Source organism: Eretmochelys imbricata, chromosome 5, assembly GCF_965152235.1.
Source record: "Eretmochelys imbricata isolate rEreImb1 chromosome 5, rEreImb1.hap1, whole genome shotgun sequence".
Classification (NCBI taxonomy): Eukaryota; Metazoa; Chordata; order Testudines; family Cheloniidae; genus Eretmochelys; species Eretmochelys imbricata.
The window spans coordinates 125371743-125393491 of NC_135576.1; the positions used below are offsets into that span (position 1 = coordinate 125371743).

Here is a 21749-nt window from a genome sequence, read left to right on the forward strand (position 1 = left end):
TTGTCAGCTAATCAATGATTTGGAGTGCTCAGCATTATGAGTACACCATAGTCCTCTTTGCAGTGGAAAGGAGTGAGCTGTATATGTTCCCTCTGTCACTGACAATGACATACAGTCAGCCCTGTTTGCGCTGACATAAGGTCATCTTTTCATCCCCAGTGCGGTTGGGGAACTGTGCAGACTGTCTGCTAGTGTTTTAACCAGTGGTCTTACAAACTCCACAGGCTCCTACAATCTGTTTTACATTCCTTTGTTATTGAATTTCCAGGGCTGGGAGAGCCAGAGCCAGTGTGGTCTTTCAGTCCTTTGTTCTGCTTTTTTCTCTCTCGCTTTCTCATTTTAGATTTTAATGAAAAATAAGTGCTAACATTTCCAGCTAACACTTGTCCTCTGCTCACAGCCCCGGGGTGATTGCTGGTGGTGAACTGAGAATAATTCAGTGACTGAGTCCAGTCCTTTTTTCTTCGCCCAGTGTGGAGAAAGGACAGTGCTAGGATTAAGGCAGGGGCCTAGACCACAGCAGGTGGTGGGTTCTAGTCCTACCTCTGCTCTCAGTTTCTTATGTACATAGGCCAGATTTTCTAGGTATTTAGGCACCTAAAGGTGCAAATGGATGTCAAGACACTTTTGAAAAACCCACTAGGAGCTTGTCCTGCATCGCCAGGTGCCTAAATACCTTAGAAAATCTGGCCTTTAGTCTCTCTTTGCCTCAGCTCCCCATCTGTAAAATGGGGCTAATACTACTCCTTGTGGAGTCTTGTCTACTTAGGCTGTAGGCAATATGGGGCAGGGACTGCCTCTTACTATATGTTTGCAGAGTGCCTGGCATGAAGGGGGCCTTAGCTCAGCTGGAGTTGGTCTTAATAGTAATGTTAAGTCGTTTCATTACTGTTGGCATAATCCAGTCTGTGGGACAATCCCCAGTTCCTTAGAAGCATCTGAGATCAGATGGAGAGGGAGAGAAGTAGGGGTTGGGGCAGCCCCTGAGACCTGCTCCCAGATTCTCAGCTAGATCAGAGAAGTTGGCGACTGAAAAGAGCCCTCTCCCTGCCCAAGCCCAAAGCCTGCAATGCGAGGACTCTTCCAAGCATGTTTATCAGCAGCTGACAAAGCGAGTCACTGGGATAGGGGCTGCAGGTGTCAGGTTTCCCTTTCGATATGGCTCACTGGGAAGGAAAAGCAGCATTTGTGAAGAGCAGTTTTTCTGCCTCTTCCATAAAGACAATTAATAGATAATTGGATGCAACAAAAGCCAAGCTTTATCATCATCCTCAGGCCAAAATCGTCCAACTCGGGTGCCTAAAGTTAGTCGCTTGCATCCACACTCAAGCCCCTGAATAAAAGTGGCCTGATTTGAAGAGGTGCTGGGCACCTGTGGAAACTGGAGTCACTCAGCACCTCTGAAATGATCGTGGATGTATCTGATTGTGAGACAGGCTTTTGGAAAAAGTGAAGTGGATTGTACGTGAATTAAAACCAGCTCCATGTAAACTACGAGATGGGTGAATTGGGGGTGGAGAGTGGGTTACAGCAGATCAAAATAGGAAGGGGGGCTCTTCAGTTCTCGTGGCTGTCATCACAGGTCTAGATGCTATTTGATGATGTGGCATCACATCATCATGTGGATACAGCAAGGGGACAAAGGAAGGGATGTACTCCAAAGGCATGCATGTTCCAAAGCGGGCCAATAAACAGCTAAACATGGGGAGGGTTGTGGGGGGCACATCCCTGGGGCTTCCCGTCCCCTTCCTATGCATCACTCAGGTTTGACCAGGACGGAGAATCTCTACTGATGTAAAAAGGGTCACGAACGTGGTGGTGTTGGAGGGGAGGGGAGGATTCCTCTGTGGAACACTTGGAAATGCCAGACTTTTATGCATTTCAGAAGATTCCCAGCAGGGAGGTTTGATGTGAGATGTCTCATGTGATCTCTCTCTGCCTTCCACCTAGAAGGGAGAGAGCTCTGGGAACCCTGCCCTCCTTTTCTGCTCCCCTGGAGGGCATAGGAAGCTGATAGGGTGCAAATTGAGAGCTCTCTGTTTGGACATCATCTCATCTCCCATCTGGTGCTGCTGCCACTCGTCTGACTGGCTGGGAGCCCCAGAAACCTCCCAGCCAGGCACCCACCCCTGCTGCTGCTCCCACTGCAGATTCTGCTGTCCACTGAGCTATCAGCTCCTCAGCAGAGGAGGAGGAGCTCTCACTTCGCTTTTTTTGGGGGGGTGGGTGGGGAGAAGAGGAGTGGGAAGGAGGCTGGGCTTCCCTGTGCTCCTCTCTCTAATCGAAGGGGCTGAGGTGAGATCACCAGCTTGATAGAAACAAGATTCCCAATAGAAGCTGGGAGACTGAAAAACTGCCCTCGGGCTCATGACTCCAACTCCAAGCCAGTGTCATGGGATACTTACGCCGCAGAGCATCTACGGGCCAGATCCTCAGCCGCAGCATCGCCCCACTGTAGCTCGATATGTAGTAGGACTTTGAAGCCAGTGGCGCCCTGCTGATTTACTACAGCTGCGCATCTGGCCTGACAGGTACATCTCAGGGTAAAATCTGCTCCAACACAAGGTCCAGATAGGAAGCTGCTCCAGGATGTTACATACACTGTCTCCTGATGCAAATGCCTCCGATGCGTTCCGTGTACGAAATAAATGGTTTAGCAGATATTTGACTGCCGTGACTCGGTCTTTCACTCTGTTCTGGGGTTCCACAGTGCAGCAGAGCAGATATTTAACTTCACTAGGCAGAATTAGCGGCTAGAAAATACACACATCTCTACAGCAGAGCCTAGTTCTCTGAGCCCTTTTCCAAGTAACCCTTCTTTGTTAAGGGTACTTCATTTCTGCCATCAATGGGTTTCATTAGCACTTTTATCTTCGTTCCAACGGAAATCATGGCCCATCAATACTAGACGGGCATATTTACGTCAACACCCACCCCCATGCCTTTCCCCTCTCCCACTCTGAGTAGCCAATGTCCTTTCTGTAGAGAAAGGTATATCTCATAGAGATGGCTGGAATTTGTCAAGTTTTTTAATTTTTTTTATTTTGTGCCCTCCCCCACCCAAAAGGAAAATATTTTGATGAAATTGTCACCATATCCCTCTCATTTTTCCACCAGCTCCGATTCTACCTTTCACTTATGACTATTGTTGTATGAAAGAACTTGTAATTACGTTGAAAATGTAGCAGACACCTTAAAATAAGAAATAGGACATAGCTAGAATGCGTCGGACATGTTAGGCTTTTCCCTTTGAGTCTGGGTGTAGTGGTGCTCATGAATGGTCATTTATTTTTTAAATTTCAGGTATTTGTTTCAAATCCTGTTTTGCTCACAGGTAAAATGGTTCGCAGGTCTCATTGTAATCTTCAGCGGAGGTTTCATCAACTGGATGGAAGCAACAATTTGTCTTAAGTGACCGTCTGCTAAAACAAAGGCTCAGAAGTCAGTAGTGAGGAAATGTGAAATATGCTGACTCCTCTGAAATCAATCCACCTTCCCGTGTAGTGTGTATAATTCTTACAGATTCACACCACTCTCCATCTGGCCGGAGGGAGAGTTAGCTAACAAACACGAGTTGCCTGGTGTTGAGAGCTGGCCCTTTCCCAGGAAAGCCAGCAGGGTGTTTATAGAAATTAAAGCCCAGTTTATTTTTGAGTGACACTAGTTCCTTTGAAAAAAAAACAGGAGGACTTGTGGCACCTTAGAGACTAACAAATTTACTTGAGCATAAGCTTTTGTGGGCTACAGCTCACTTCATCGGATGCATGGAATGGAACATATAATAAGAAGATATATATATATATATACATACTGAGAACATGAAAAGGTGGAGTAAGAGGCTAATTAATTAAGATGAGCTATTAGCAGGAGAAAAAAACTTTTGTAGTGATAATCAAGATGGCCCATTTAGACAGTTGACAAGAAGGTGTGAGGAACATGGGGAAATAGATTCAATATGTGTCATGACCCAGCCACTCCCACTCCCTATTCAAACCCAGGTTAATGGTATCTAGTCTGCATATTAATTCAAGCTCAGCAGTTTCTCGTTGGAGTCTGGTTTTGAACCTTTTCTGTTGCAAAATTGCCACCTTTAAATCTGTTACTCAGTGGCCAGAGAAGTTGAAGTGTTGAATCTATTTCCCAATGTTAAGTATCCTCACACCTTGTTGTCAACTGTCTAAATGGGCCATCTTGATTATCACTAGAAAAGTTTTTTTCTCCTGCTGATAATAGCTCATCTTAATAAATTAGCCTCTTACCCCACCTTTTCATGTTCTCTGTATGTATATATATCTTCTTACTATATGTTCCATTCTATGCATCTGATGAAGTGGGCTGTAGCCCACGAAAGCTTATGCTCTAATAAATTTCTTAGTCTCTAAGGTGCCACAAGTACTCCTGTTCTTTTTGTGGATACAGACTAACACGGCTGCTACTCTGAAAGTAGTTCTTTTGCTAAATCAAAAGCCCCCATACCTGTGAGGGACTGAGACACATGCCGTTTTGCAGCTGTGAAACGTATGCAGTATCTCTCACCTTTGGATCACTTAGCCCTTCAGTAGAGACCGTAAGTCACCACATTAGAAACGGGGCAGGCGGTACTAACCACACTGCCTAGCAGGAAGGTCATTTCTGATTGGTGGGCTGATTTAAAGCCTAACCGTGCAGAGGGCCTCCAAAACCCTACATTTGTTCGCATGGAATAATTTATTATCGTTATCGTGTATTAACTGTGATAATACACTGGTCTTAGGAATTCTTGCATTTTCGGCACCAAAAAAGGCATCAAAACACATGTCAAACCATAGGAAATCTTTTTTGTTTCAGATAAAATCCTTATTAGTCTGCTGTTTATTTTCTGGGGATGTTCCAAGACCCACCAAGCATAGCTAGATCACAGACAGCTGTGTGTTTCCAGGGTCTACAAAACACTTACAAATTACAGTAGTCAGACTTTGAACTTGTGTGGGAGGTCAGGAAAACAGACACAGCAACAAGGACAGAATATTTTGATCTCTGATAACAATTTGCTGCCTGAACTGATTAATTAGGATGCCTGATGAGGAATCTGTTCCTTTAAAAGTACAGGAGCAGTGACACTGAGTTCCCACCTAGCAGACTGGCTAACGTGGGCAGCATTGCTCCATGGTCCCAAAGAGAGATGGTCTGACATCACCAGTACAGTGTGTGATATGTAATGATACAGAGCAGCAGTAAGGATGCCCCACTTGAGGATTTGCCCTCTGAATATCAAGGCCTTAGAGTTCAGCATCAAGAATTGAGGCGCCAAGAATCTCTCAGCTCTTTTGAAGACACAGGCTTCAGATACTCGCCCAGGGTGACACTTGATATCTATGGAAGAACCAGGAATCAAACCCAGAACACGAGTCCACCTACTCTGAGTTCACAAGACCATCCACTCTGAATTCTTACCGGGGCATCTAACTGCGAGGTCTTTAGTTTTCACTGCTACATTTCTGACGTTAACCAGGGAACTACATTCATGTATCTCTGTGATACCTAGAAGTCCCGCTTTGACTATTTCAACATGTGAAAAAAGTTAACTTGGGGACTTGAACTGTGACATGCAGAGGTTCAGCCTTACTCTTGTATGGGAAGTTTAGAATTAAGGCTAAAGTAAATAAAAATGTTGCTGATAGACTTGTATTTCTATCTCTTGCCTTTAGCATAGCAGGCAGCCCGATAAACTGAGACCATTAGGGATGTCAGAGCTCCGAGGATAAGAAAGAAAGAGACAGATAGGCCCTAATCAGCATGTGCTTAACTTCTAAGCACGTCCTTAAACCCAAGGTCTAGAGTAAAAGAAATCGTTTGCTGAGGTCCAAATAAGTTTGATTTACAAAGCAATGACTTGAATTAAGTGGCATGTACGCACATGGTTTTTGCACTGTAATTGTACTAAGAGTAACACCCAGTTTTGAGATCTGCTGATGAGAAAGAAGCATTCAGCAACATTATCTCTGTTTTACAGATAGGGAAATTGAGGCACAGAGCAGTCACATGACCTGCCCACAGTCACATGTCCAAGCCAAGAATAGAAGCCAGCCCTTCAGAGTCCTAGTCTAGCGTGCAAGCCACTGAACTACACTGGCTCTCCATGAGTGGGGCTACACCAAAATATTCCCCATAATGAATTTGCAAGACCTCTGCAGACTATCCTTATGTCAGTAGAAGGGCTTATTCCTAGAATGTTTGCTATCTAGGCAAATGCCATTCAAATTGCTGTCACTTCCCACTTCGCGACTGATCAGTTTCTAATGCTATAAGTTTATTTTGACAAATCTGAGCTTCAGAGAAACTTGGGAATAAGGAAGGACCAGCAAAGTTCAAGCTGGTTTGCCTGCCTCAGTGCCGAGCCGTGTGCGCCTTCTCTCTCTGTCGCTCACTTTATCAGAGCTTTATGGCAGCTTATAAAGAAATTGTCTCTTCTCTCCCTGCCAAGCTAAAAATCCCACTTTGGTATTCACAGTACAGTTATGACAAATGCCTGGCCTGTGTTCTGGGTGTTCAGGGAAATGTAAAAACATGTCTAGTTGTTGTGAATGCTCACATGGTGATTTGTTGGTTTGATTCTTCAGGTCGTGAATTGGCAAGCACAACCCTCCCAGGATACCCTCCCCACGTCCCCCCTGCTGGACAGGGCAGCTACTCTGCTCCAACACTGACAGGAATGGTGCCTGGTGAGTTTAACAACCCCCCCTTTCGCCCCCCGCAGCATTACAGAAGCAAAGCCAAGTGCTTTCTGGTTGTTCTGCACTGATGCCAGCAGAAGACAGAATTACAGTGATGAAAAGAGAAGAGCAGATGCAAAGCGAGTCTAAATAAATAAACCAGCCCCTCTCTGGCACAAGGGAGAGCCTAACTTCTCCACTGCCAAAGCAAATTCTTCCATCCAGTATGCAGGGAAAAGCCTTTACCCCACTGCATGGCTGTTTGATAAGTGTTGATCCAATCACGTAGGGACAGCCTCAAACTTCCCCCCATTCGTCATTAGCATAATTGTAATTGACACTTTAATGTTGAGCACGTCACACGTATTTGTGGCAGCTGTGCTGTGCAAGCGTTTGTCGGACTGGAAGTGATTAGATGGTTACTTTACTAAGCCCAAAATCTTAACAACTCACGTGCCACCGAATTTTCCACAGGCTTTTCCCTTTTTTTTGGTAAACCCTTTTTGCATGTTTCTGAGATAACCCCAGTCTTGTGATGGGAGCTGCTGATCATCCGCTGGAAGGCACTCCAGCACAGATCTTCAGAGGTACCTATGTGCCTAGCTCCCATTGAAATCAGTGAGAGTTAGACACCTAAATGCCCTTGAGGAACTGGACCTGAGTGCCCTCAACCGCTTTGGAAGTCAGCGGGAGCTGAAAGTGCCCAGATCTTATAAGAGACACCTTGTAGGATGAGGCCCCTATGAATACAATTGAATTATTCGTTATTAGCAACTTTTGATCCACAATTATTTATCAATGATCCTAGACACTATGGTGATACCGTGGGTGCTTTAGACATACAGATAGTGATAAGGCTACAAACAGATGTGTGTTATGTTGTATAAACTCCTGGGTTTGACATTTAAGTATGATGAAAGTCATTGACTTCAAAAGAGCTGTGTGGATTTACAGCAGCTGAGGATCTGGCCCTCACAACCTTTGATCTCAATGTTAAGGCCACCGCTGCTTACTAGGAAAAGTGTTATATAGTATTACAAACCCCAAGCATTCAAAATCATGGGACTTGAAAAAATAATAATGTTGGGTGGTTTTTTTTACTTGCTTTCTGGTTTCTGGGCCTTTAGGGTGCACTCAGATCATATTTCCAAGCTTTCCATGGCCAGGAGGGTTAGAAATTTACTCTGTTTTAAAAAGTGAAAGCTGAGATTATTACATAATCACATGACTCCAGCAGCTAGGGATTAAGAACAAAATATCATAAAACTTGCGATAAACAGCATAAGAGTTGGTAACACTGGCTTTATGTTCAGAGTATGTGACAGTTTGCATATATGATCAATCTTGATCGCACTTTTCTCCTGGTAATATCTTTAAGAAATTAAGAAAAACGCATTCATTCTTCATGTGAATTAGCTTTAAGAATTAGAAGTAGGAATCAGGTCATTGTAATAACATTTAGAAAAAGTGTTGCAATGCTATTGAAAGTAAATGTATGGGGGGGATTTTAAAAAGATTGACATAGATACAGAAACATTACTTTCAGCTCAAAAAGTAAATGTGCTGTAATAATCGCTTATTTTATATAGCTGTAAGGATTTACATCATATAAAAAATCTTGCCTAGAACTTCAGGCCAGATTCTCAACTGGTGTAAATTGATCTTCTGATTTCAGTGGAGCTTCAGCAATTAGCACCAGCTGAGAATCTGGCCTGAAAATGCAACAAAATCTTGCTGTGATTGCAAGTCACTTCCTACAGTTTAAATATTAAGAACCTAAAAAAGTCCCATCAGTGTTAAGATACTTTCTTAACAAGATTTCCCTAAATGTGTTTTGCAGTTATACAAGCATCTCTGAACAGCAGCTAGGAACAGAGATGGGTGAACTAGTCAGGATAAAACAACCTGCCCCTGATCATTCAATTAAAATCTGAACACAAAGCAATGCTTTATTTTGGAAGTTGGCAAAGTTTAGTTAACTTCATTTACTCTGACTTCATAGTTCTCTCTAAGTCTGGAAGCAGAAGTAATGCAAAACTGTGAGAGAGGTTGTTCTTGCACTATTCCCCCTATGTTCAGAAGCATGGCATCCTGGTATCTAGTGAAGGAAACTGATCTCAAGTTAGCAAGAGCTGTCTTTCACTTGAACCAGTCTGAAAATGGGAAGGTTTGCGTGAAGCTTCTTGGTAGCAGCAAGTGTTAAATTATGCCCATAACACATCTGTGCTTTTAAGGTTAAGCTTGCTATTGTGCAGCTGTTATGAAACCCAAATACTCTGCACATTATCTAAGATGATGTTAGTTCCCTGAAGTGAAAGGAAAAGATCGTCCTACTTTGCATCCTGGAACAATTTGCATCCTTCCAAATGAGGGGCCTGCCCTTTCACATGACTCAGGATTTTGGGTGACCTGCTGAAGATGCCTTGAAGAGACAAGATGCCTTGAAGAGACTTGATTTTCAAAAGGTGCTGAGCACCTGCTCTTTGAAAATCAGCCCCTTAAAGGTGCACCAACTTGAACAGTAGAAAATTGAGTCACTTTTGAAAATGTCGGTGATGATGTTTCAGGGTGGTTCTGATACAACCTCTGTTAAGATTTTATCTGAACTAGTCCTTATTATTGTTAATTATTATTATTATTTGTATAAGCATAGTGCCCAGGGACCCAAGTCATAGTCCAGGACTCCATTGTGCTAGGTGCTGTACAAAAAGACACTCAGTTGTGTTTATCAAGTGTGCCTAAGCACGTAGGCTCCTAACTCCCATTGGAGTGTGTCTGAAAATTCCTTTAGGTGTCTATCTGCACCTTCAGGTACCAAAATCCTTTGAAGACCTTGCTATGTTTACAATGTGCTTCAGTGTGGACAACCAGGGGAGGGTCAAGTGCAGAGCACAGCAAAGTGTTGCGCTGTAACTGCCCCCTGTAGGCACTACTGGCATGAACTACAAGGTACTTAGTTTGCGTTAACATCGTCCTGTTTGAAAAAAGACTACGTTAAAGTGAATGAGGTACCTTTTAGCTTGTGCCAGGAGCATCCCCACAGGGCAGTTAGAACTCAACACTTTGTGCTCGGCAATTCGCACACCCCCGAAGGCCGCACTGCGGCACAGCGTAGACAAGCCCTTAGTCTCTGTCTCAGTTTCCCATCTGTAAAATGCGGTTAATAGCCCTTCCCTACCTCGCAGGGGTGCAGGGAGCATAAATACCTTACAGATTGTGGGGTGCTCAGATACTTCTACTAAGTAATGGTACCTGGGATGGGCAGGTATGGTAATACCTAAGACAAATCACACATTATTTGGCAGAGTTTAGAAAGATGCAACACAATGATCTAGACTCATTTGAGCTAATTTCTCTGTATAACAGATTTATTTGTAACTACACGTAGGCTGGTGTGACCCATTAGATTGAGTAACTGCAATGTTTCTTTCACTGGTTCTTTTACTAACAACCTTCTGCTCCAGCTAGGTTGAAGGTCACCTGCAATTCTTCTAGGTTCTCATTCTCATTTAAGTGAGGGTTTGCTAACTAGAATCCAAAATACTTTCTCTGTCCTCACTTGTCTCTTGTCATTTGAAGGGCTGGTTTCAGAGGCTTCTTCTGAATGCACACAGTCTTTTATGATTTGGTTCTGAAGGAGCTGACGGATCAGGTTTAATGCTGTATGCACATCTGTGTTTGTGCTCCGATATGGCTGAATTATGCGGCCCTGAAATGTATACAAGGGGAATGTACGTTTCACCAATTCTCTGGGATTCCCTCCTAGACCTGCTGCTTCCCTGGAATAATTTTCAGAGCATAGGCTCAAAATGTGGTTATTTGATAAGAGCTTTAATTGTGAGCCATGGACCATTGCTATAATTAACTGATTGTGTCAGTAAAGTGTTTAGACACAGGGTAGAAATATAGACAGGATAAGACTATATGATGTTTTGTTGCATGCTTGTTGCCATCGACATCATTTATGTGACTGTGAATAACCCGGTCCCCAGCTACAGTATTTGTGTTTGTACAGTATTTGCCAGGGATTCATAGAGCATGTGTCTGAGGGGCTGGGGAATGAGTGTTAACTCTTACAACTCAGGGAGAGAATACCTGTCCTGACACATGGTAGATCAGAGCTGAGTTTAGCTAGCTCCTCACTCTCTTCTCTCCTTCCCCCCATCCCCACACCAGCTCCCACTCCCTCCCTCCCAGATCTTGAACGAGAGCCCTTCGCTCCAAAGCTCATCTCAGCAGGCAATGAACCTCGTGTTCCCCACTGACCAGGCCTTTTTTGCCAGCCACCTCTTCAGCACCATCCTCCCGGCTCCATGCCAGCTCCTGCCCTCCCCCTGCTACTGCTGTCCCTGTGTCACACACCCTCCCTTCTTCTCAAAGGGGCTGTAAACGCGCAGCCTCCTCCTGGGTGCCGCCTCAGGGCTGCCCTGCAAGTGGCCCCTCATCTCAGTTTCCCTCTTGATTTTTGAAAGAAAGCCTTCGGAGTCTATAAATAGCCCGTTTTGTGGAGTTAAGTTATTACCAGAAGTCCTATTGCGGTAAACCAGAATCCTCCCAGCACAGTCCAACACCAAATATGGCTCTAGTGTCTCTCGCCAGGCCACATCCCAACCCCTCTAGCTGGGGTGTTTCTCCACCCTGTTTCCTTCCCAGGTGGGGTTCTAGCTCTTGCCCAGGACCAGCTCGGTGGGCTCACCCCTCCATTATTCCTCAGCCACTCCGGGCCTCCACCTTAGAGAGCCAGCTGGCATCTCCCTCTGCTGCTCTCAGCCTTCAGCTCTCTGAGGCCTGGGCAAGACTATAGGTGACCCCCGATTGCCTTCTGCTTTCACCAGCCTCCCCTGGCTCCACGGCTGAAGCAGGGACCTCTCCCCACTCCCTCCTTCAGGGGCAACCCCTCCTGAAGCTCTCACCCCGCTCTGCTCTCCCTCAGAGCTCTCTTTGCTCGCAGGACTCCTGGGTACTGAACTCTCACTTATAACTCCCAGGGGCAGACCCACCCTCCTCATTCCCCAAACCAGGGCATACCCAGATTGGGACAGGACAGCTGAGCCCAATTTAATGTTAGAGGCCAGCTACCCTATGACAGGGGCCTTTAGCCCCTGGCCCCCTCCAGGGGGAGCTCAGGGAGGGCCCTGTCTAACAGGACGTGCACAACAATGCCTTCCCAGCTGGTCCTTTGGCATGATGCATCTGTCGTGATCTGTGGGCCACTGTGAAGAGGGAGCACAACCATGGTCCTTTGTGCTCTGTGCCTCCCTCCCACCATCCTTGGGGTGCCAGTGCCCTTGTGAGTGACCCCAGGGCGCAGTCACTGCCCTCACCCCCACATACAGGGCCTGCAGTTGCAATGAGCAGTGCTAGCGGGGCGGGTCCTTTTACCACTTTCTCTTTGCGGCTGTGTCAGATCCAGTCCAGTGGCAGTCTGGTCCTTTGTGAGGACCTGGAGGAAGGGCAAGTCTCCCACTCAGGTTTCTGGCAGAGCTGAGACAGGACACATTGGGACTAGCTCTACCCAGGCTTCCTGAAGTGGCTGCTGCTCCCAGAGGCCACGTATTCTCCCTTTACCCTGGCACAGTGCACCAGGCTCCAAAGGATTAAGTGTAAGGGTTTGTGTGGAAACTAATCTGAATTAACTAAAGGTGTAAATTTAAAGTGGATCAGTTAAACTGCATTAAACTACTGTGTGGGGTCTCTTATTCTGAATTAATATGACTGTTATTCAGTTTAGTTTAATTTACTTCCAGAGTGAATTAAACTAAACTGAATTAAAATTGAAGACCACTTTCTGAATAAGAGCATCCACACAGGGATTTAGTGCGGTTTAAACAATCCACTTTAAAAATTAATTCAGATTAACTTTCCTGAGTGTCCTTGTGAGACAAGCTCTAAGCAAGTGTTAGGGGGAAGCAGTTTTGAATGAATTTCCTGGTTGCACAGGAGAGATGGAATCTCCTGGATTAGCGCCTCTCTTGCTTTTTGGTCAGTTTATAAATTGGGTGTCTCTTGCTTCACTGTATTATGGTGGGGTACCACATGAAGTATCCGGGGTTTAAAAATACAGCACTGACTGCCTCTGAGTGAAGGACTTTTGGGTAACTGTAAAAAATCCTGATTAATTATCTGGCTCCTACTGATTTAGTTGGAGGTTTGAAACCCGGTAAACCATTAGATCAAATTGTGAATCCTACAGCTAAGGAATTAGGAGGAGTTTTCTGGTTCCTGATGGATTGATAGGATCATCAAGAGTTAACCAAGGCCCAAATCCTCAAATGCATTTCTGTGCCTAACTCCCATAGACTTCAGTTGGAGTTAGCACTTAAATACTTTTGAGGATCTGGGCCTAAGAGGGGGCTTTCTGGACAAGAGAGAGGTGAGCTTCATAACTAATACTATAGCTAACCATGGTTCTACTGCAGCTTTAAGGCAGGGGCCAACATTAGTGGGGGTTGCTGCTGCTGTGGGACATACACTGCTGGTAGGAAATCTTCCATCCAAAGAGGTTTTTAATGAAAATGCCCTTTTCCTTTGATGTAGGCACCTATTTTCAAAATGTGTTGTTTTCGCTGAAATTTCATTTTAAAAATAACCAAAACAAGGCATTGAGATCATTTCCAAATGGCCTGGTTTGGTATTTTTGGAACAGAAGTGATTTTGAACTTAAAATTCATTAAAGGTCAAAATTGGAAGAAAGATTGAGATTGAGATGAATTTTTTTTTCCAGAATTTTGTTTCATGGCAAACTTTCAAGTTTGTTGTGGTTTCGTTCCATTTCTGGAAAAGGGGGGAAAATCAATATTGGGGCTTTTCCCACTAAATGGAAAACACAGTTCTCTCTGAGCTCTAGGCACAAGACTTTCGACTGCAGTTCCCCAGCCCCTTGGTACAGCAGGGACATGCTGCACCTTTCAGGAATTCAGGGTGTACTCTCCTCTGTGGCCTGTCAGCTCTGCTGGAAGGGACGATGGCATACATCAACAAAGAGAATTATCCCCCCTGACGGGGCTTGCAACCAGCTCACTTAAACCAGCTAACTCATTAATTGAAAAACTTTCTCCAGAAAAATCGAGTTCTGTACTGTGCTTTAAAAATGATAGCCTTGTAAAACGAGAGCCTGGTAATGTTTTGGGATCCCAGGATCATCAGGATCTTAGCAGTCCCTGTTGTCTTATCATACTGACTGCCATGCATGGGAAAATTGCCTGTGAAAAGTAGCACTTCCAAGTGGCACTGCAGTGCCAGCAAACCAATTGCATATTTCTGTGATAACATCATGTCTAGATGTGCAGAATTCTTGGGTCTCCTATGGAAGCATGCTCCAAAGGGGTGGGGATTTACATGTGTGCATCATTTGCCAATATCATACAATATAATGGTTGAAATTTTCAGAGCAACCTATGGGGTTTAGACATTTATTTTCCATTCATTTTAATGGAAAGTTAGCATCTAGATCCTCTAGCTGGCTTTGGAAATATCAACTGAAAATACACAGAATCTTATGCTCGGCACCATTATTTACAACAGATTGTAAACTTGTAGGGCTAAATTTTACTGTTATTTACACCCATGATACTCTATTGCCACCAATGAAGTTGCACCAGTGTAAACGAAAGGAGAATTTAGCCCAACATTGCTTGGTAATGCAACCTAATAGGACACAACATTACACATGGCAAGTAAGAATATTGGTTCCAGTATGTGGTTTTTTTCTTCTTCTTACTTTTACTGGTCCTTATTCTTACTGGCCTTTAACTTTAAGCATGTGCATAGGTCCCAATGCTATTTATCAAGGCATTTAAGGACGTGTTTAGGTGCTTTGCTGAATCAGGGATACTATGAGTGAAACATATTTGCATATATCCCACTAGTTGTATGTGGCAGTGTGGCCCAGTGAATAGGGCACTGGACTGGGAGTCAGGAACTCTGGATTCTCTTCCCACCTTTTCCACTGGCTACCTGAGTGAGCTTGATCTATGACTTCCTCTTGCTGCATCTCAGTGTTCCCTTCCTTAAGAGAGGGATAATGATGCTCATGTGCTCTTGTATAGCATATAGTGATGTATAGATGAAGATAAGTGTTAAGCATTATTAGTTATTACTGTTATTATTTACTGTATTATGTGTGGTCCAATCCGCAAACCTCTTTTGCCCAGAAACCCCATTCTTGTCAATGAGAGCAGAGTCTGATTCAAGAGCATTGCAATCAGTGGGAGTCTTTCAATTGACTTCATTGGGCTTTCGATCAGGCCCTGACTGAGGGCGGTGTCTTGGATTGGGCCCAGAAGTTTTGGTTAAATTTCCACATTGTTAAACTTGAGTACACTGCAGTCAAACAGCAATTTACAGGTATGACTCATCTGAAATTCTTGTGACCTGAACAAAGTAAATTTTGATTTGTGAATTACACCGTTAAAGTTACAGATTCTGTGAAATGTGTCTGGAGAGAGATTGTAGTATCGGGGACTCATCCTTTTAAGGGCTAAACTTCCCTATCTCTTGGAATAAGTCCTCAAGCACTTCCTCAGTTTTACTGGTTCCCTTACCCACGCCCCCAGCCATTGAAACCACAGTCCCCAATAACACACAGATCTGCTTGTCCACTCAACAGAAACCGTGAGAGAACAAAACAAAACTGGAGCCAAATCCTGTCTCTTACTCATGCAAGAAGTACCATTGACATTGGCCCTGATTCAGCTTGTGTCAAAGGCAATAGGATTCTTCCCATTGACTCCAGTGGAAGCTCCTAAATGGGACCACAGGTGGGAAGCAGGACAAGGTCTTTAGAAAAGGGAAAGAGCCAAAAATTGCAGCACAGAGAAAGTACTATGGCCCAATTTCCTGTTTTACCTGGTACCTGATTGACTGGAAAAATTATGGCGCAATCAACCAGATACCGTAATTTGGCCTGAGGGATCTTAGTCAAGGACTTTGAGTACAATGTATTCCTCCTGCCCCTGTCCTTGCACTGGTGGAGGTGGTGATTGTGCTCTGCAGGGAAATGTGTTCTCAGTGTATGGTTTTAGAAGTGAGACTTGGAATTCGGGGTGGACTCTAAGGGATCAAGGCAGCTAGAGCTTGAGGGTGATTGGGTTGATTTGTCACTGGATCTGGTATGGGCCAAGGAACCGAGAGTCAAGTTTCGAAGAGGGTCTGTCCGTGTGGAGGTGTTCAGTTGAAAGCCGCCACACCTTTTGTCCTGCGGCATAGACAGGGCCCTGTTGTCCACATTTGTCCGTGCGCCTTTCGTAGTCCTCCTTTGCCTTTTCAAGGTGTTACTTCACCTCCTCTTGGATGTGATGGATGTCTTGTACTAGGTCTGAGGTAGATGTGTTGGGGAGAATGTATGTAGTTGTGGGTGAAATTGGAGGTGGTACCCATAGTTGATAAAGAAGAGACTGTGGCCTGTGGATGTGTGGTCTGCATAACTGTATGAGAACTCTGCATAGGGTAACAGTGAAGGCCAGTCATCGTGGTGATGGTTGATGTAGCATCATAAGTATTGTTTGAAGATCTGGTTGATTCTTTCCATTTGGCTGAAGATGGTAGGCAGAATTCAGGTGGACTCCTAATAAAGGTAGGGTCTCGTGCCAGAAGTGGGCAGTAAACTGAGGCCTCCAGTCAGAGGTGATGTGATCCAGGAAGCCCTGAAGATGGACTATATTGTTTATCCAGAGCTTGGTGGCTTCCTCCACGGAGGTTTAACCCACATAGAGAACCAAGTGAGCCATCTAAGAAAACTGGTCTACCTCCATCAGGATAGTCGTGAAACTACTGGATTCTAGTAGTTCCACCACAAAGTGAAGGAAAAGTCCTCCCAGGGCTGAGGTGGTGTGTCCAGAGGATGGAGATGACCACAGGGTCTCTGGCATGGGATCTTAGAGTGGGTGCACATCTTGCAAGAGACTACAGAGGTCTCTGTCGTGGGGCGCACTCAGGCCCACCAGAAGAAATGTGACATTAATCGTTGGATTTTATATTGCCCTAAGTGTCCTGCCATGGTGGAGTCATGGCACAGTTGTAGAACCACCGCTCTCACAGGACTCCTCCCAGGTGTCATGTGGTTGTTGGTTGATAATGGCCAACTCATCGGGCAGAATTCCTGAGACAGAAGCAGAATGGATGAGTGCAAGTAGGTCCTGGTGGCAAGTCAGATTAAGTATGGGACTTGAAAATGTGAGCTGGTCCTGGACTGGGGTCTCATGGATCAGAGACATTTCTTCAAGACAAGAGTTCATTGCCAGATGGCAGGCCCCTTCCAAACAGAGTCACCACTCTTTGAAGGCAGTCTTAATTGCCAGAAGCTCCATGTCCACAGTCTTGTAATTTCACTCAGCAGCAGTGAGCTTCCCTGAGTGACCATAATGTAATTATCCTTGTGGGTGGGGGAAATACAGACACACATACCAGTATCGTTTAACTTCAGAAGGGGAAACTACACAAAAATGAGAGAGCTAGTTAAATGAAAATTAAAAGAAACAGTCAGAAAAGTGAACTGCATGGAAACCATTTAAAAACACCATAATAGAGGCTCAAACTAAATGCATAGTCCAAATTTTAAAAAAATATATAATCTCAACTATATATATGAAATGATGGGGTCTAAATTTACTGTTACCTCTCAAGAAAGAGATCTTGGAGTCATCATGGATAGTGCTTTGAAAATATAGGCTCAATGTGCAGCAGCAGTCAAAAAAGCAAACAGTATATTAGGAACCATTAGGAAAGGGATAGATAATAAGACAAAAAATATTACAATGCCACTCTGTAAATCCCTGGTATGCCCACATCTTGAATGCTGCATGCAGATCTGGTCATCCCATCTCAAAAAAGATACTGGAATTGGAAAAGGTGCAGAAAAAAGGCAACAAAAATGATTAGGGGTATGGAACAGCTTCCATATGAGGAGAGATTAAAAAGACTGGAACTTTTCAGTGTAGAAAATACATGACTGGGGGGGGGGGGGAGATATGATAGAGGTCTATAAAATCATGAATGGTGTGGAGAAAGAGAATAAGGAAGAGTTATTTACTCCTCCTCATAACACAAGAACCAGGGGTCACTCAATGAAATTAAAAGGAAGAAGGTTTAAAGCAAAAGGAAGTACTTCTTCACACAATGTACAGTCAACCTGTGGAACTCATCACCAGGGGATGTTGTGAAGACCAAGACTATAACGGGGTTCAAAAAAGAATTAGTTAAGTCAATAGAGGATAGGTCCATCAGTGGCTGTTAGTGAAAATGGTCAGGGATGCAACCCAATGTACCAGGTGTCCCTAAAGTTCCAACTGCCAGAAGCTGGGGCTGGACAATAGGATGGATCACTTTATAATTGCCCTGTTCTGTTCATAGCCTCTGAAGCATGTGGCACTGGCCATGTCGGAATCCTGGAATGCGTAGCTGGATAGGCACCTGTGAATGAGAAGTGCCTGGATGGGGCTCAGGGTACGTCTTAGTGAGGATTAGGTACAGGGAAGTTCTCTTCCCTCTAGGCCCAGGCTGGTTTCACCTGATGTGCCTGGGCTGGATTGTTTCTCTGAGCTCCTTGGTATTCGCACTGGGTAAGCTGAGATGGCATGTCCAGGTCCACGGCAGTAGAAGGACAGGTGGTGCTGTTGGCACTGTTCTTTTTCAACAAGTGTGAGTTGTGAGCCAGATCTTTTTGCATAGTTTCAGTGGGTGATACAGAAGCTGAGGTCATGGTATGCAGGAAGGGGGTTGCAGGAAATCTCTCTTCTCCTCCCTTCATTCTCGCAGTCAGTTATCGTTGTGGGCAAGTCTGATGCTTCTGGGTGTTTGTGGTTGTGCTGTTTGGTCCATTTTTGTTGCACTAGGCTGGGTCCTGTAGGGTTATTGTGTCTGAACAAGCTGCCATGGCTGGGATGTGGCAGCTAGACCTTGTAGTTGGAGCCAGAATCCTCAGTCATGAGACAGGAGTCAAGAATCGGCTAGGCTGGGATACTGGGAGCTTGGAAGTAGGAGACAAACTGCAGATCAGCACCGTGAGTTGTGAACCCGAGCTCAGGCCGGGTCAGGATACTAGGAGGTCAGAGGCAGGAGACGGACGGGAGGTCTGAACCACAAGTCAGATGTCAGGAGTCAAGCTGGGACAGAATGCCAGGAGATCAAGCTGGGGGAGCAGGAAGCAGAAGGCACACAGTCTAGAGCAGGGTGGAGCCCTGTTGTTTGGACACCTTCCTATTCCTGCTACTGGTTGAAGTAGGGCCAGCAGGCCTATCAGCCGCTCTGGGACTCTGCCAATCGGACCTTGGGGCAGAGCCTCACACTGGGGCTGGGCTTCCTGGGGTCAGGCAAGCTATTGTCAGCAGGCTGCCAGCTGGAGGGTTGGAGTGTGGCTACTCCCATGAACTTTTTGGGCCCAGTTGTGAGACCTGTGGGTCATGACACCCAGGACCAATGCCCAAGCAGTCCACTGGGTGACAGGGACCACAGTCAGACCCTTTCAACCACACCAGATACCCCATAATTGTAGCAGAAACTTCATAACCAAATATCTTGGGTGCCAGGTGGTGGGTGAAAAAACCCATGCAGTCCTTGGCCAATTTTTCCCTATGGCAAACATCTCTTCCAGAACCCCCAACTGGCAATCACCCCAGCCCCTGGCATCACCAGAGATCCAGCTACTAGATTCACGGAGGGGTGGACCAAGGAGCTCACAATGGCTACTGCTCCTTGATGGCAAACTGCATCGCCCACTTACTGCTCTGCCACCACCAGATAGGAGCCAGTCACCCAGCGCAGCATCACTCCCACTGCCCCACAGCAGCAGCAGCAGCAGGATGTGACCCATTGCTGCTGAAGGGGGACCCAGCTGAGATCTCCCGCATGCCCCAGTGGGTGTTGCCCTGGCTCCCGGCCCCACCCCAGTGAGTGGGATGAGCACTGCGGAATGGCATATGTGTTTGGAAATGTTTTTCACACCATCCTCTGTGAGATCAGAGCTGCAAGGGCAGGCTGGCTTTAGTGGATCAGTTGTAATAACAACAACCCAGCCAAGCCAATGCTTCTGTTATACACAAGACATCCTTTAGAGTGTTTTCTGGCAGCACTTTTGAGATCTATTGCCTTTCTACAGCACTTGGCCACTAGGTGGTTGGGACATCAGAATTACCGTACTGGGTCAGAGCAGTGACCCTATCCTGTATCCTGGCTAGCAGCAGGTAATTCAAGGGAAGGAACTAGTAACCCCCCATTGAACAATTCTGAAATAACCTACCCATAAGGGAAGTTTCTTTTTAACTCCCATCATTGAATAGCTTCTGCTCTGAAGCATGAGAATTTGTATTCCTTATAAATGTTTATTCTGTCTAATGTACCTCTCTAGATGTTCTCGTTATCCAATAAACGTCTAGTCCATTATTGATTCCTACTAAATTCTTGGTTTCAGTAATAGCTTAGGGTGACGAATCCCACAGGTGACTTATGTGTTGTGTGAAAAAAGTATTTTTTCTATCAGTTTTAAATTTGTATCATGTTTATTCCAATTGCGGTTGTGACCAAAATGTGCTAGATGCTTTCCAAACAGAGATGTCACAGCTTGTTGGGGCAAACATTGTGTCCCAGTGTGCCTGGGACAGCCCTCACTGAAAATGCCAAGGTCAGGGCAAGCTGCAAAAGGGAGAGCAGATACTCCCAAAACTGGCGGTAACAATGAAGTTAAACTTACCAACCAGTCACAAACTGTGCTTCTGATGCCCACCCTGGTTATCAAGAAGCTGAAAAAAGAAATCACACAGCCCCCTTTATTGCATTCCAGTGCTCTGGCTTCCAATCAGCACATAGGTCCAGTACAGTGAGAAGTTACTTAAAAATTCTACTCACTTTACAAATTGTTCTTCTGCACCCCAAAGGGTCAGTCACATTGCCAGGTCAGTATTAGATTGGGTCTTACCCAAAATACCATGCTGCCAGCCAGTCTTTTAGTGTCTAAAACTAAAGGTTTATTATAAAGACAAAAGAAAGAACAAGAAGAGAGTTGTTAAATGGTAAAGCACTCAGATACATGCAGAGACTTCAAAGTCCATAAATCAGGTTCTTAGCAGTATTGGTGAGTTTTCTGGCTTGAAAGTCCCTCTGGAACACATCCACAGCTTGGATGGGTCATTCAGTCCTTTGTTCAGAGCTTCATCTGTAGAAAAGTCACTCCAGAGGTAAGAAGGAGGACTGAAGACAAAATAGAAATGATGCAGCTGCCCTTATATTCTTTTTGCCATGTGGCTTGTACTTCACAGCACATGGCATGGAAAAACCTTGGAGTTCCCTGTCCATAGGCATGCCCCTACAAGTCCTGCTGACTCATAAGGTGAAGCCCCTGGCATCTTTCAATGGGTTCTTTGTACAGCTGATGACCCTTGATGGGCCGTTGAACAGGCTAGGCAGTGCTGATGCCAATCTCTCTGGGGGTGTCACCCAGAAACAGCACAAGTTTGGAAATACAGATATACCATACATACCTATATCTCACAATACAAAGGTGATACAAACATAATAACAAGATGATCATACTTGGCAAATGGTAACATTTTCACAAATACCTTACATGGCATATCTGGTCAGATTCCTTACGATTTTATAATATTGGTATTAACAATATCATAAAGTGTCTCCCATATTTCATACAGCATCACATAAGCATCACTTTGTCTTGTACAATAAGAATGTTAAATAGGAGTGCCCGGTTTATCTTCATTCCATTCATTATTTTATGTACCTATATACTACCCCTCTGATCTCCTTTCCAAGCTAATCAGTCCCACTCCTTCTGTTCTCTCTTCATATACAAGCGTTTCCATTCCTCTCTTCACTTTGTTGCATGTCTCTGAAATGCCCCCATTTTTTGCTATATCCACAACTGGCTGATTTGAGACATTTTGACAACATTTACTTTGAAAAAATAATTGGGAAACATTTTGACAAAATGTTTGCTATTATTTTATTATTTTTTAAAATCCTCTCTTTAGTTATGTTCTTGACAAGAACTGAATATAACATTCCAAGTGATTCATATATGCCCATGATTTATGTCATAACATGGTATTC

General features: G+C 44.7%; 1 protein-coding gene across 3 annotated transcripts in view; it reads left to right on the forward strand.

Moving 5' to 3' along the window:
* PAX5 (paired box 5) overlaps nt 1-21749 on the forward strand; it is a 231019-nt gene that overhangs the window by 159010 nt on the left and 50260 nt on the right. For all 3 annotated transcript variants that reach the window (XM_077816513.1, XM_077816515.1, XM_077816514.1), the window contains one exon: nt 6600-6701. In XM_077816513.1, the coding sequence (XP_077672639.1) occupies nt 6600-6701 (102 nt within the window). The remainder of the gene's footprint in view (nt 1-6599; nt 6702-21749) is intronic.